This window comes from Chiroxiphia lanceolata, chromosome 11 (assembly GCF_009829145.1).
Source record: "Chiroxiphia lanceolata isolate bChiLan1 chromosome 11, bChiLan1.pri, whole genome shotgun sequence".
NCBI classification, from domain to species: Eukaryota; Metazoa; Chordata; class Aves; order Passeriformes; family Pipridae; genus Chiroxiphia; species Chiroxiphia lanceolata.
In genome coordinates this window covers 1,716,052-1,732,054 of record NC_045647.1, presented here as the reverse complement: position 1 = coordinate 1,732,054, position 16,003 = coordinate 1,716,052, and the positions used below count along the sequence as shown (strand labels likewise).

General features: G+C 50.0%; 1 protein-coding gene across 12 annotated transcripts in view; it reads left to right on the top strand.

Annotated features, from left to right (window-relative positions):
• The first annotated feature begins 1,311 nt into the window (after positions 1 to 1,311).
• The window catches only part of ITPR1 (inositol 1,4,5-trisphosphate receptor type 1), a 163,091-nt gene continuing 148,399 nt past the window's right edge, over positions 1,312 to 16,003 (top strand). For 9 of the 12 annotated variants that reach the window (XM_032699524.1, XM_032699518.1, XM_032699522.1 and 6 more), the window contains exons 1-2: positions 7,560 to 7,754; positions 15,772 to 15,879. In XM_032699524.1, coding sequence (XP_032555415.1) covers positions 7,729 to 7,754; positions 15,772 to 15,879 — 134 coding nt within the window. In that variant the 5' untranslated portion in view covers positions 7,560 to 7,728. Of the gene's footprint in view, positions 1,418 to 7,559; positions 7,755 to 15,771; positions 15,880 to 16,003 lie in introns of those variants that run through there. The other 3 variants (XM_032699525.1, XM_032699523.1, XM_032699514.1) reach the window with 2 other exon arrangements.

Here is a 16,003-nt window from a genome sequence, read left to right as displayed (position 1 = left end):
GATTTGCTTACACAAGAATTCATTAGGATTATCTAATGATATTAGGCACCTCTACTCTGCCAAATTCCTGATGAGTAATGGCTTGTAGTATTGCAGCCATGGAAGAGAACCATAAAACCGTGCACTGACCTTCAGCTCCTGAGTCACAGCCTTCTGCTCCTGCACGTCCTTGCTCCTGAGCCACAATTCCAGCTCCTCTGGAGCCGTTTTTAATGGACAACTAGTGCTGTGGAAGGGTGTGTTGAGTTGAGCCACTGGCTGATCCAGGCTTGTTCCCATTCTCCAGCATCATCCCACTGCTGTGGAGAGCAACAAGCAAGGAACCTGGCAGGAGTTCCACAGCATTCCCTGTTATCCACACAGCACGTGGGTGTGGGTGGAAATGAGCAGAGGGAAGTGTTTCCTTCCCCTGCTGCCAGTAAAGGTGATACAGTTGTTTCACACGCAAACGTTGCACCCATCTCTAGATGGCTCTTGGTGCTGCCAGCCAGCCACGTGTACCCCACAGAGGGTGTGGAAAACAGGGTGTAATTGTGGAAAATAACTGTGGTTAACGTTTAAGGACAAAGTATTGCTTAATGCAATAAATAAATGGAATATTACTATAATTTTAATCACTGCTGGTCACCCTGGCTGAAGTTGTGATATCACACACAGACAGGCTGCCACATTAGTGACAACTCGTGACACCGTTCTAGTGCAGAGGAAAGCCGGTGAACCTCTCTCCCAGCTCTGTTTCTCTCAGGACAGCCGTGTTCCCCCACCCCCGCCCTGCTCACCGAGGGCTCCCACCTGAGCCCCCGCAGAAGTGACAACACCTGTGCCAGCAGCTGCAACCTCAGACTTCATATTTAGGGTTTAGGAGTCACCTCTGCGCTATCCCGCTCTGCCCGAGCGGTGCCGAAACCAGATTTACTCAGCGTTTACTTAATGTTTACTCTCCTCGGCCGGTTTTCCCGCAGCCCCTGTGCCCGGTGCCCCCGCACTGCCGCACCCCGGGACTCCCCGGCGCAGGCAGCGCCTCGCGCCGCCCGCTCTGGGCTCTGTGCGCAACACCCCGACCCCAACGGGGGGGTCCATCCCATCCCGTCCCATCCCGTCCCATCCCGTCCCATCCCTCCATCCCTCCATCCCCGAGCACACGGACCGGGAGCTCCGCTCCCCCCGCCCGGGGTGCGGCGCGGGGCACGCTGGGAGTTGTAGTCCTGGGGGGCGCCGCCGTAGTTGGCGCGGCGGCGGCGGGACTCGGTTTCCCGGCGTGCCCCGCGCGGTACTTAAGGCGCGGCGCGGGGCGCAGGGTGCAGTGACCATGTGGACGCGCGGCTGAGGCGGTGCGGGCGCAGCCTCGGGAGCGGGACCGGGACCGGGATGGGGTTGTCCAGCCGCACATAGCCTGCCCCGCCGCCTCCGCAGCCAGGTACGGCTGGGAAAGAAGGGAGGGGGGCGGCGAGCGACCGCCGGGAGGGCCCCGAGCCGCAGCCCGGAGGATGCAGCCGGTGCTGGGCGGGGATGCCCGCGGGATGCAGCCGGTGCTCGGCGGGGATGCCCGGCCGCTGGAGCCCTGGCAGGACGCGGCAGGGACCCTCCGCCCTCCCGGCGGGTCCCGGGAGGTGGCGGGCTGGGGTCCCCTCCCCGGGACCACCGGAGGCTCGGCGGTGCAGCCCCGTGTCCGCTCCAACTTTCCCTGTGTTTTTCCCCCCGTACCCGGGGCTCAGCCGCGAGGGATGTTCTGCGTTATGTAAACACTGGCGAGCGCCGATGGGGACTTGGCTACGGGCGATCTTCCTCTTAAATGGTCAAGAGCCGGGCGGCGGTGGGTGGATGTTTCGGAGGGTCCCGGGGACTGGCCCGGCAGCCCAAATATTTGGCTGTTTCCTGGACTACACTAACTGGACTGGAGCGGGGGAAGGGGTGGGGGCACATGTGCATTCCCCATCCAGGGACGTGGGATGTGCCATAATCCCGAGCGGCTTTACGCGCTGGTGCTGGCAGCTCCGCCTGGTCGGTGCTGCGGGTTGTGCCGGGGCCGGAGCTGCCCCGGGGCCGTGCGGGGTCCGGGGGCTCTGCCCGCCCCCAGCGGGCTCGGGGAGCGGGCACAGCTCGGCTCGGTCAGCCTCTCCATCCCTGCCCCGCGTGGGGCCAGGCTGGCTCGGAGTTTGTAGGAAAACACTCCAACAGGTGAAAGGTTTGACTCAGATTTGTGCCGTGCAGCAGTTCTGTGCCCGCTCAGCACAGATGAATCGGGCTGCGATCCTGCTGCTCGCAAATCAGGAAGGGAGAACGTGGCTAATACAATCCAGATCTTTGCCTGATGAAGATTTAGTGGCTGCAGTCGTGTGTGGAGTAGCGTGTGAGAGAGCCCTTCGTTTTATGTATTGACGAGGGTCGGTACCTGTGCGTGTGCTTTGTGTTGTCAATGTGCATTTTGTTGTTTGCCTTGGAGGTTCTTTTCCTGCGCTCAGAAGTTTGCCTGCTATCCCAGGACTTCCAGACTTGTTGAGCCAAGGCCTGGCTGACTCTGAGCCCAGACTAGAGGCCCTCAGTGGAGCTGCTCTCCTTGCAGGGCTCAGCTCTGTGATGGGATGTGATATAAACCCACTGGCCCTTCCTTTCTCTCTGTGGTTTCTCTGTGGCCAAGTTAATGGGCTGTCAGGCACTGGGTTTTCTGTTTGTTGATTTTCTGGACCTTAATTGAAGCCAATTTCCTCACACAGCAAATATTCCAGGTTCTAAATGCCGGGTGGTTTTGCCAGTGTTAGGTCAGTGCCTGGAACAATAATGGGGTTCATGGTGTCGTGGCTGGAGCAGAGCTTTGGTTGCTCAGCACTGGTGGTTCAGTGAATGGAGAAAGGGGGTGGCATCGATCAGGCCATAAATTCTGGTGTAAGAACTTGATGAAGCAAATGTGAAAGTCGACCACGTTGGAAACCAAGTGTCTTGAACTGGTACGAAGGTGAAGAGCTCAGTGTGTCTAAACCAGAAAAGGAGTCACTGTGGAATTAAAACCATAGTTCCAGTGTGTTTCAGAACTAGCTGTCAAGTAAGCTGATGCTGAGCTGATTATTTGTAATGTTTTCTTTAATCTCTTGTTTGTCAATAACAGGGTTTTTTCTCTTAACATGCCTTATTTCCCCCTGAGATTAAAGCCTTCGCTTGGATTAGATTTTTCTTACCCCATCTGTTTTGCAGCATTAAGTCTTGAAAATAGAGTTTCCTCTTACAGGGGTTCATAAATTAGGAAGTAAACAAGCAGCAAGAGTAACTTTGGTTTGCCTTTGCAATCGTGGGTGGAGCTTTACTGTGGGAAATCGTATATCTTTTTAAGATTTGCTAATCCTGAACCCCATCAGTGGAGGGTGGAAGAGGCCCTGGTGAAGAGCACAGAAGGGGTGAGCAGTTGGTGTGTCTCTTTGGTGATGGTTGTTGGAGCTGCAGCTGTGGGTAAGAAGAGGTGGGTGGAGGAGGTGTCCTGGGACTAATGAGCAGGGTGTAAAGGGCAGCTGTGGTCTCTGCTTATAAATGAGAAGTGTGATTTCAGGAGGAATTCCTCATGGGAAGGGTGGTCAGGCATGGGAAGGGGCTTCCCAGGGAGGTGGTGGAGTCCCCACCCCTGGCAGTGTCCAAGGAAGGCCTGGCCGTGGCACTCAGTGCTCTGGGCTGGGGGACAAGGTGGGGATGGGGCACAGGTTGATGGTCTGGGAGGGCTTTTCCGACCTGAATGACTGTGTGATGTGGTCTTATTCATGGCACCATCAATCTTCTCATGTCACCTCAGCAAACCTGTGTTGGTGTGGGGCAGTCTAGAAAGTGAAAAAATCAAGTTCAAGTGAAGAACCAATCTGGGGTGCTGCAGCTCACAGGTGTCCCTGTGTCTTGGAGCAAGACTCAAAACCATGAGGTCCTGCTGTTGTGGTGGCAGGTCTTGGTGTGATTTTACAGTAACTGCTGTGGTAAAGGCAGTGCTGAATGACCATGACACAGTGGCAGCACGAGAAGAGGGCTGGTCACCTGCAAGGGTGGCAGTTTGGAGTGCAATGTTCCAGGGTTCCAGCTCCTCCCGTGCTGTGTGTGTGCAAGGGAACAGTCCCAGTGGTTGGTCAAGTGGGTGAGGTCCAGAAGTCCCTTCTGGAAGCAGAAACTCCTTCTGGCTGCTTCGTGTAAGGTGAGCTGAAGTGGACAGTATTGAGGTAGAACTTCTGTTTCAGTGCTATGAAGCTGGATTAAAGCAGGTTGGGAATATCTTGAGCCCTGCTCAGGTGCCTACCCCCGGGTGGGGCCATCAGGGGAGCAGGTGTATCTCGTCCTGACAACCCTTCCAGCAGGTGTATCTCGTCCTGACAACCCTTCCAGCAGATGTAGCTGCTCTTGGGCTCGTTTGTGCCCTGATGAGCAACAAGGCCAATGGCACCTGGGCTGTACCAGCACTGGTGTGGCCACAGGACCACAGTGACCTGTGCTGGGCAGTGGTGAGACACCTGACTGCTGTGTCCAGGTCTGGGCCCTCATAGCATGGGAGACACTGAGGGGCTGGAGTGTGTGCAGGGAAGGGAACGGAGCTGGGAAGGGGCTGGAGGAGCAGGAGCAGCTGAGGGAGTTGGGGGGGCTCAGCCTCGAGAAAAGGAGGCTCAGGGGGGACCTTCTGGCTCTGCAACCCCCTGACAGGAGGGGGGAGCCAGAGGGGGGTCGGGCTCTGCTCCCAGGGAACAAGGGACAGGAGGAGAGGGAACGGCCTCAGGCTGTGCCAGGGGAGGCTCAGGTTGGACATCAGGAGGAATTTCTTCCTGGAAAGGGCTGTCAGGCATTGGAAGGGTCTGCCCAGGGAGGTTTGGAGTCCCTGTGCCTGGAGATGTTCAGAAATTGAGTAAACTGGTGGTATTGGCCAAAGGCTGGACTTGGTATCTTGGAGGTCTTCTCCAGCCTTCGTGGTCCTGTGATCCTGGTTGGGTTGTTGGCTGTGCTGTTCCCCCGTGGTGCCGTGTGTGGTGGTTCCTCAGTGCAGAGCAAACTCCTCTGGAGTATCGGATGTGTCAGGTTGCAGAGTGTGCTGAGAGTCTTTGAGACATTATTACCCCATAAATACAAGACAGTTGTAGTTGTAGGATTGTGTCTTGGAGCCGGGAGGATGCTCGGATGCCGTGGGAGGTGGGATGAGGGTAGTGGCTCTGTAGTAGCTGGTAGACGAGCTGCTGGCTCGCCCGTGGGGGCGTGTGAGGGAAGGCGGCTCCACCACAGCAGCTCATGGAGACCAGGGGGGTTTGGAGGGAGAGAATCCTGTGCTGCTACCGAGTTATGTAAATGTAACGTCTCTGTCACGATGAGACTGTGGTATAAATCCTGAGCCCTAAAAATCTGTGTTACTGTATGCTCCAAGTTGGTTTCCTCTGCTGAGATAGCAAAGGAATCTGGAGGTGCTTCGTTACCTGGAACCATTTTTGTGCCTCTTGAGTGTGACAGTGCACAAGGGGACGCAAAAGCTGCTGAGCTTCATCTAGAGGGCTGTGCTGGGACTGCACAGGGGCTGCTCCACGGGTGCTGTGAGGACCAGACTGGAAGAGCCAGCAGAGAGTGTCCCTGGGCTGGGAGCCGGATGCTGTCCGTGTCCACAGCTATTCCAAACGATTCCTGTGCTCATCCGCCAGGCATCTCCCAGGGGCTGCTGAGGGAGGCAGGATGCCAGAACAGCACGAGCTTTGATCTGGCTCAGTATCCCTCTCTGATTTCTGTTCCCCACGGACAATCCAAAAGCACTCCAGCAGTTATTGCCTGGTTCTCTGTCTTGGCTCTGTGCATTGCCTGGGGCTGGAGGCACATCCCTCTTTCCAGGGTACTGCAGCTGCTCTTGGATTGGCAGAGGCAGCCACGGGCAGCCTGTGTCACTCTTGCTTGGGCTGTACCTGTAGAGAATGTACATTTCCAGGTCTTCAGAGCAGTTGTGGTTTATGGGATCAAATTCCTTTGGGGAAAAATTTGCCCAGAGAAACTGTGACTGTCCCATCCCTGGAAGTGTCTGAGGCCAGGTTGGATGGGTCTTGGAGCAACCAAGTGGAAGGTGTTCTTGCCTGTGGTAGGGGGTGGGACTGGATGAGCTTTAAGGTCCCTTCCAACCCAAACCCATGATTCTGTTCTATGAAAAAAATGAAGATGAAATGGAAACTCCGGGAATTGTAACTCAAGCAAGGAAAGCTGTGACGTTCAGCTGTGGATTCTGAACTCAGAGGAGTTTCATTTTCGTAGCTGTGGTTTTGGTTAAGCCTGTCAAAACTTGGATCAGAGCTTCCTAAGTGTTACATGGGGAATAAAATGTCACTTCATATCTGAGTAAGTTAACCCTCTAGAGGGAAAAATGGATTGGAAATGTGCCTGGAAGCCTGTGTTGTTTGGTGGTTTATGGCTTGTGGCAATGCAGTGCACCCTCACATGCCAGATGCCAATGTGAGGAGTGCTGTGGGAAGATGAGTGTTCACAGCTCAGTGTATCTTCTCTGGAAGTGTCCAAGGCCCGGTTGGACAGGACTTGGAACAGCGTGGTCTAGTGGAAGGTGTCCCTTCCCATGGCAGGAGGTGGGATGAGATGAACTTTTTAAGGCCCCTTCCAACCCAGTCCAGTCTGGAATTCTGTGTGTGTTTGTCTAATAGGTGATCACAGGATGGAGAAGAGCTCTGAGAAATTGGAATGTCAGATGAAGCAAATTTCTGCGTTAGGATGTTGGGTAGTGCCTCTGCTTTTGGGGCAATGTGGTGCTAAGCTCTAAGCTGTCAGCTTGGAGGATGGATCCCAGTGTCAGGATGCACACACACAGTTCCTTCTCTCCTTGTCCTGTCCTGTGCACAATGTCTGTGGTCAGAAGATCATAATCTCTGTGCAGGTACATGGAAGAAATGTCTGATCACAGTAGGTCAAAAAATGGCTGCTACCCAAAGGCTGGAGCTTGCTTTTTGTTGGTAATTTGTGGGAATTGTTTAGTAGCAGTTTCACGTGAAACTTTGACAAACATTGCTTTCGTGCCTTGGCTCATCCTTTCCCCTTCTTGAGAAATTCAGAACCTGCCACAAAGTTCTGAGGGGAAAAAAGCTTTTGTTGCAGTCCAGGTATGTCCTGTGTCATCCCTCTCTGAGGCACATGGATGTGGAGGCAGACACATAACTGAGCTGGCTGATGATGCTTGATCCTCAGGGTTAATTAAAATAATCCTGCAGTACTTGGCTGCTCCTCTGTAAGGGTTTAGCAGATTCAGCTGCTAATGCTCTTTGAGATAAGATGGTTCAGTATTTTGAACCTTTGCCTCAGAAGAATGACTTGTGCTTGAGTTCTAGAAAATTACTGTTGGGGGGCCAACAGGACCAAGTCCCCCTGGGACCCGGAGCCTTCATCTGTGAAGGAGCCTGGCCCATTGGGGTTTTTAGCTCAGCAGGGCTCAAAGTAGGTCCCCAGGCCACCAGTGGTTCTCCACACGTGCTCATCATGTGCTGGCGGTGGCTCCTCCTCTTGGGCTGGTTGTCCCAGGCACTGAGGTTTTAGCCCAGACCCGGGAGCCTGCGGAGGTGTCCGGGAGGGGAGAGCCAGGAGCACCTGCCTGAGGGTCCTGCCTCTGGAGCCAGGGAGACTCCTGAGCCTGCAGGAGAGACTTGCCAGCGGGAGGGAAGCGCTGACTTCGCTGCCAGCGTGGACCCAAGTGTGCCAGGGGACATCCTGCAGAGCCCAGCCCTGGATTCTGACAGCGGAGCCGCGATGGAGGAGAGGGAGCCCCCGCCGAGGTGCAGTGCTGGAGGAGGGGGAGTGGGACTGGGGGACAGGGGAAGTGTTGGGCAGCAGGGACAGAGGGAGATGCAGGTGGATGAAGGCTACCGAAGTGGAGAGACAAGGGAACTGCTTGGCAAAATTTAGGGAGTGTTTCCTTTGCTGAAGAGTCTGAGGAAGGAAGGGCAGAGGGTTGACATGAGGAGCCTGTTCCTGGTGAGGAGGGAAGTGTGGAGGGGTGATGTGAGGAGCAGGGCCGCGGGAGCCAGCCCCTGCCATGGTGAACCCTCAGTAGATACATGACCACACCAAATGAACTTGGGACTGTTCTGTACCCTCTTCTCCCCTGGCCATCTTTCTTCCTTGGCCAAACCCCAGCTGGTGTTACAGACCAAGCTTGCTCTTTTTCCCCATGACATTGCTTGTCCTGGTCCTTTTGGCGTGTTCCAACTATCTCCTTCTGATAGGAAAGTGGTGGAAAACCTTGTGGCCCCCTCGTGGGGGCCTTGTCCAGAGGCTGATGTCTGGGCTGCCTCCTCCCAGCACAGTTGGAGCAGTAAGGACAGTCCTCAGTCCACATCAGCTCCAGGAAGTGCTCCTTACTTCTAATGGGAATAAAGAGGTGCTGTCAGCTCATACTTGGTTTGGAACAAAAACTGATTTTTTTCCCCCTGACAGTGCCTCTCTAATGGATTTTCCCTTTCCAGCTCCCTGCAGGTGCCTGTCACTGTATTTGTTACCTCAGTCTTGGGCTGCTGTGTAAGATATCCTTGTCAGTGTAACTTCTGTGCTTCTGACCTGAATGTTCTGGTTGCACTGGGCAAATAAAAAGATGCAGGTGCTCTTTCTAAGGAGAAAAGGACATTGTGCATGTTTGCTTTCCTGTGTTGAGGATTTATTGAGGTTAAAGTTAACAAAATGAGTTACTTTATCTGTTTCTCCCTTTTTCTTAAACTGCTGTTGGACCTATGAAATAGTAACTTCTGAATAACTTTATCACTGATGTGATAAAAAAACCTATTTATCTGTGAAGTGGCAAATAGTATGAATAGAACATAATTAACTTGGCCCTCATCCTGCTGTGTGGATTTCCACGCCTCTTCCAGCTTATTTCTGGAGGAAGGGGAAGCGTGTGCTTGATTAGCTGTGCAGGGAGACTGAGCTCCCTCCTGGGAGAACCGGGGCTGCTGGATGGGGATTCGGGAGACCTGGATTCAGATCTGGGCTCTGAGTCTGACCTGCTGCGTGTCCTTGAGAAAGTCACAGTGCTGTGCTGCTCCTCCTTCCCCTCTGCCACAGCTCCATCTTGCTCAGCCTGGAGAGGGGAGGGAAATCTGCTTCTCAGGAGGAGAATACTTGGTCTGAGAAGGTGCATTTGTGCCCTTTAATCTAACGGTTCATCAGCTGCCATGTGTTGGCAGAGAGCAGCTCCTGGGCATGAAAGGTTGCAGTTAAATGGAAAACAAGATCCCGTGGTAGATAAACGTCCTGTGCTGATAGTTTGTTTTTTTTTTTAATGTTTAAACTCTGAAATGTAACTGCATGTGCATAAAACACGTGCTGAGCCCTCTCGGCATCCAACACCCTTCCTGAGCAGCCTCCTGCTGCAGGTGAGCCAGGGCGAGAATCCCAACCTTCAGCTCCACATCTCAGTACCCAAAATCCCTTGGATTTGCCTTTCCTGGCATGTGCAAAGAGCTCCTTTTAGATTTGCTAAGTCAGAAGCTTTGCAGATGACGGGGGAGCTTCGTCCCTCAGCCCCAGCACGGTGACTGTTCACTGGATGAGCTTTTAAATAAAGCACTTCCTCCCTGCTTTGGCAGTTTTAATGGGATTCTTGGGAATCTTTCTCACAGCCCTCGGGGACGAAACCTTCCTTTTTTTACTGAAATAAGAACTGGAAATATCAAGTCGGGGCTCAGATTTTCAAGTTAGCTGCACCTGTGAAAATAGATACAGAATGTGGAGTGGGTGTTATCCAAAAAACCATGGAATGTTAGTTGGAAACGTTGGATCGAGTCTGTAGGGCCAAACTTTTCAGCCAAGTAATCCTGTAAAGTGGGTTTACCAAATTGTATAAGCGTTGGACTTTCAGTTCAGTACAGGGAGTCAGGGTTTGGTTGCATTTAAAAAAATGTTATTTTGCTTGGCCTAATTTACAAATATTAAGGACCCAATTCCATTTAATTCAAACACAGACTTCCCTGGTCTTGGGGGTTCTCAGATCTGTTAGTTTTTGGATGATTCTTCACATGCTTGTGCCATTAAGCAGTTCTCTGTGTTTGCTTCTTTGTCGTCTCTCTACCCGTAAACTCTGCTCTTGTTTCTGTCAAAAACTGAGGCAAAATTAAACTTTCACTGTGGAGTTTCCTGTCTGCAGTAATGAAGCTGAAGCACTTCAGTACAGTTAGAGATTTTATTGGTAACTAAACAACCAAGATAGTGAAAAAGACTTTGATGAAGTGTAGCTCTGGTCCCTCCCTGTACATATAAAATTGCCAATCTCTATTTAATTGAGCACTAAAGCACGATGAAAATATGCCAGCAGAGAACCGAGTGCATCATGGGACTGCAAGGCACAGCAAGGAGCTTTTTCTGCTCCAAACAAACATCATTAGAACCATCTTAAAAAGATTAAGTAATTTGTATCCCGGTTGCTGGAAATCAAACCATCGGCACCGAGACAAATTCGCTCTCGTTTATTTTACAAATAGGATTTGCAGTCATAAGGTAAAGAATTAAAATCCCACACAAAAGCAGGCGTGTGAGACGTGAAATGGGGAAAATAGCTTTGGGTGCTTTGAAAAGCCTTTCAGCAAACAATTGAGATGAGGAATAACTGCAGTGCAGCAGTGTTGTCACAAACAGTCCCCGTGAGGAGGGACTTCAAACGGGGCCTTGACTCTGCTCTTCAAGGAAAGCAAACTTCCAGTGTCACTCTGGAGCCTGTTTTTTCTCATTTAGCGTCAGGATCGAGATGAGTGATGGGACAAATTAGTGTGAAATGTTTACAAAGCAGTTGCATTTCCCATTCTGAGGTTTTCAGAAAGCAGCTGTCTCATTAAGGTATTTGATAGTTAACAGTCAGTTTGATTTTTCCCGTGTTTTCACTGGTAATTCTGCTGTAACTGCCACTGTGAAATGTGTTTTCATGAGAAAAAGGACTGAATTTCAGTGACTACACCAAACTGATACTGGCTTGTTCAAGGCCATCAGGCTGAGCTTATGCTCTACTTGTGCCCTAAAATAGTCCTGAGAGCCAGAGGGAGGGTCTTTGGGTTGGGACCTTTGGGTTGGGAAGGTGCTGGTGGTCAAGGGCTTGTACAAATCCCCAGTTTGCATTTCAGAACTGGGTCTTTTCAGCCCCTTTTGCCTTAGGGAAACCAGCTTGCTTTGAGGACATACAGAGGATAATCTATGGTGAGAAATAATCAGCACTGACCCCCAGAATTGTGGCACTTTGTGTAGAGGATCGGACTCATGATCTTGTGATGTAGGTTTGTGTTCACCAGAGCAGGAGGGGAAAGGCAAGTCCTGAGGTGAACAGCAGGTTTTCCTGGGTTTAACTCACTGCCTGGATTTCACTAATGCATTTTCAGATCCAGTCCCATAGAGCCAAATGACTTGGAAATCAGTGTCTTGCAATTCCCAGGAAATTCAACAGATTGCTGTATTTATTTATTTATTTTGGTAGCTTCCTAAACAGAGACTTCATTTTGTTTTCCTGTGCAGATAAACTGGATATAAACATATCTAAAGACACAGTAACTTTTTATAGACATGAGGCAATCATCGCCAACATAATTATAAAAATTTGGGCTTTCAAGGCATTAAAAAATACTGTAGAATGTGTTCATCCCTCAGGTATTTTTTGATGTCTATGGGTAGTTACAGTTTAATTCTCAGTGTACAGTCCACTTTCAGTTTAGGTTTCTTTTGAAAAGTTCAGTCAGTCTTTCTGTCTGTCAAAATTAGACCCTTCAGCTTAGTGGGAGAAGAACATTATTTTGAAAACTAGTGTTGCTGCTGTCGATGTTGCTGCCACCTGAGTTCAGCTCAGGTGGAAGGTGGAAGAACCTAATTTATACTAGATATTGCCATGCTTATCAGTGCTTCATCGTGGATTTGTTTTAAGTGAGTTTACCTAGAAGGAATCTTGTTTTCCCTCAGTGCTAAGGAGAAAAGGAGGACAATGCTCCATGGGCTGGAGCTGGAGGGGTTTCTTGCAGGACTCTCCTCTTGCAAGGGTGTGAGAATGCCATTAAAAGTGGGATTGTGCAGGGAATAACTGCAACTGTTCCTTTAGGGCCGTCCCCTCCTCTGGTTTCAGTCAATTGCTCCTGGCACGGGCATATCTAAAATAAATAAACTGTGGGGTAATGGTTGTGTTTGTCTACGCAGCACAATTGCTTTATGAGCAGTGATTGTTCTGTACCCACGAGAGCCAGGGACGGGGAGGGTTGAGAATCCTCCTGCCCTGTGTACCCAGGGGCTGCTTGAGGTCATCTCCCATCTCTGGCTGGTGCAGTGAGGAGGGAAGTGTCTCTCTGTGGCCAAGGGACACACAGGGATGCTCTGGCTGCGGTGTCCAGGAGGAAACCTGCTCTCCTCAGTCCTCGTGTTCTGAATTTGGGGTAAGCGTGCCAAGGCTGACAGATTTTTACTGTCTCAACCTCTGGCTTCTCCAGATGAAGAGAATAATCAGAAATGAACCCCACAGAGGTGTGGTCTGGGCAGGATTAGTGTGGTCTGCTGTTGATGATACGCCACTTCTTTTAAAAGGTTTTTAAACTGGGTATTTGGAAATTGTGCTCTTGAAAACCTTTGTCTCATGTTTCCTGGTTGTCCTTGTCAAAGGTGGAAAACACTCAGTTTGTGGTGGCTCTGATCATTTAGTGTTTAATGCAAATAACTGGCCTGATTTTGTTAGGTGTCACAAGTCCCTTTTGAGGAGGCTAAAACCAGCTTTGAAGATAAATCAGTGTAGAAATTATTCTCTTTCCTTGCAGCTCTTGCATGTGGGGAGGCCCGTTGGGTCACTGAGTCCCTCACTCCATCTGCCAGTGCAGCATGTTCCTGAGCACCAGCCAACCTCAGAAACAGCAGGTTTGAAGATAAATGTCGAGGGGACTGACTTTTGCCATTCAGTTATTGAAGAATAGATATAGACAGTGTTGGTTTTAACTGTGGGTAAGCCTTAGGATAAGTCAGTATTTTATAAAGAGCTCACCCCACTGGGAATTGGCTCGTGCTTCCCGAGGTGGAGGAGCTCCATCCGAGCAGCTCCTGGTGTGTTGGAGATGACATCACGTTGATGGGTGTTTAGAACAGGATTCAAAAATACAAGAAAAGTGGGAGTGAGGACTCAACGTGGTAAATAATCCACGCTTAAGCCTCCAAAAATAAGGTTACTGTTGCCAGCCCAACCCTTTGTAAGGCTTAACTCCAACCAGGCTGCTGACCAGCAGGAAGCTGGTCCTGTTTGGGAGTAGGAGGGCCTGGCCTTCCAGTTTGCACCCTGAGGTGCTCAGAAGCAGAATCCAACTCTGGAGGGATGGCTTTGCAAGCTTGCCCAGAAAATTCTGAAAAGGATCTGGTGAAGAGCCCAGTGATGAAATTCAGTCATATCTGAACTCCTGCCAGGCTTAACACGACCTTTCTCTTCTCCAGAACTGTTAGAGGTGAAGCTGCTAAAGATTTTATTAGTGGAAATGTCAGTGAATTGCAAAAGAGCTTATTTTAGGGGTTTGCACTGTCGTGGTTTGTCAGGGTACAGCATCGTGGTGTGTTGGGATCTTCCTCACTGAAGAAAACAGAAGGAAATTGAGACTGGATCCTGGAAAGTGATGCAGGAATTTACTTGTCCATCCCTGGGCCTGGGCCTGGTCAATGGGCTGAGATTATTTATTTTTGCCAAGAAAAAAATCTCAAATGGAAGTCAATAATTTTGACCTCCACATTCCCTTGGGAACAGCTGGGGTGAACATCTGCCTCTTGCAAAGGGAAGAGTAATCCCCCTCACACCCTGAGCAGGAGACCTTAATGCCCTTGTAGGAAGGGGTCATTAGGAAGTATCTGCATTTCTTGTTGACTTAACACCTTTTTGCTTCGGGCTGTATTAATTCAGGGCTTAATTTTGAGGGAAAACAATATTTTTTTTTAGTCTGAAGTTGGTAGTTACCATCCAAGTCAGGAAATGCAGAGCTGTATTTCTGGTGTTGCTAATTCAGTCCCTCTGCATATTTGTGTATGTTTTGTGGCATACATCTTAAAATAGGTAGTGATGTTTTTCTGTCCACTTATCAAGATAGAATGGGAACAGACTGTGTGACATGCAGAGGCTGAAGGACTTGGCATTAAACAGGCAACATGGAGCCAAATATTTGCTTGTGTGTGCAGATTCCAGAGGGGCTGAGACCCCTTTACCTGTGTATCAGCTTGGCCTGTTATCTCCTGGTTTTACTCAATTTGTTTTTAATTGTACAAATGACACAGATTTACAGGCATGGGAATGTCTACAATGTGCTTTGACTTAATAATAATGGAAATGGTTGTTATTCCCACCAGCACCAATGCTCTGGGAGTGAGGAGGGAGAGCTGGTTGGAGCTTTTCAGAGAAAAATTGTTAACTTCAGGTTTTTGTTGCACTTTCCCAGCTGCATTATCAGCATCACCTTTTAGATCTCCCTGACTCTGTCCTTGCTGAGCTCCAGCCTTGCTGAGCAAACTGATCCTTACACTTTGGGTAAGCAAGATAATGCTCAGTGAAAGGGAATATTTCTCCCAGTACAGAGTCAGGGCTGTGCTCTGTAATCAGCAGAACTTCCTGCTGCTCAGTTCTCCTGGTCACAGACCGTTTAAAGGTGTGATGTCTGAGAGGGTGGAAGTGCTTTCAGTTATTTTTCCCTTAAATCTGGCAGTGTTGGCCATGGAACAGGTCACAGCCTGTGAGGAGGAGCAGCTTGGAAGAGCCTCGTTGCTCCTGCTGTTTGAGGCCTCAAACACAGGATATTTTGGTGTTTTGAACTGGGTGATCAAAAAGCAGGGCTTTGGGAGCATCTCCTGGAAACCAGAAAAATTGGGCTTGGAAAAGATGTCTTTGAAGGTTTCTTCAGTTGGGTTTTCTCTCCGGGCTCGTGTTGTTTGTCTCTCTCCTGCTGTGACAGAGCCAAACTCGCTTTGCTATATTTATTGAAATGACAGGTGGGTTCTGTGTCATTCTGGCCAGGATTTGGGGTTTTAGAGAAATAAACTTCTTAATACAGTAGGAGTTGACAACACTCAGTGTCTGTCTCCTCAGTGTTACATTTAGGCCAGCTATTTTAAACCCAGGTATTGAAGTATTGCTGATTTCATGGGGATTTGTCTGCCTAATAGAGTATTTGACTCAGAAAAATCTTAATCTTTCTGTTTTCCATGCAAAATCCGTTGTCAGGCTTATTCAGTGGGTCTTCACCTAATTCTGTCTTGGGGCCTGCAGGTGTGAGCAGGGGGCTGCTGGTGTTGGTTGTGTCAAAATATTGACATGAGCGAAAAATACCAACAGGAATCACGTCAATATTTTACATCCCCTTTCCCAGGAGCACCATTCCAGCATGGGAGAGCCTTTAAAATGTGCTTGGTGCCTTTGATTCTGACAAAGGATCTGGCAGAGAAATGTGTTGTGATTTAGATACAAATAATAAACAGAGGCATCTTCCCTGCCTTTCCTGCCACTGGAGGCATGGAATGGGTCGGTTCACCTGGACTGAAATCACTGAGCATCCTTTGGGATGGAAATGGCTGCCTGTAAAACATTCCCAAATGGAATGGGATGCCAGTAGCTGCTTGTTTTTTCCCCTTGTTTGTTTTTCCAAGCAGGCACTGTGCCGTGCTGGGATTTCTTCGATACCTGAAATTCCAGTGCAAGAACTTGTTCAGTTTTTCAACCAAATGCACAGTCAGAAGTGAAGGGTCCTGTTGTTGTAACCTCTGGTTCCACCAAGAAATTCTGCCTCATTAACCTTGTGCTTTGTCCTCTCTTCTCCCTTCCAGGGGCAGTAAGCCAGAGATGACTGACAAGATGTCGAGCTTCCTTCATATTGGAGATATTTGTTCTCTCTATGCAGAGGGCTCAACAAATGGATTTATTAGCACTTTGGGGTAAGAACAGTGTTCTCTTGTACTAAAAGCACCGTAAGAAGGACTAGCAGAGCTCAGCCAGCTCTCCTGAGCCTGATCCCAGGGAATACTGGGTAAAGCAAAGTAGCTTTATGTATGGATTTGG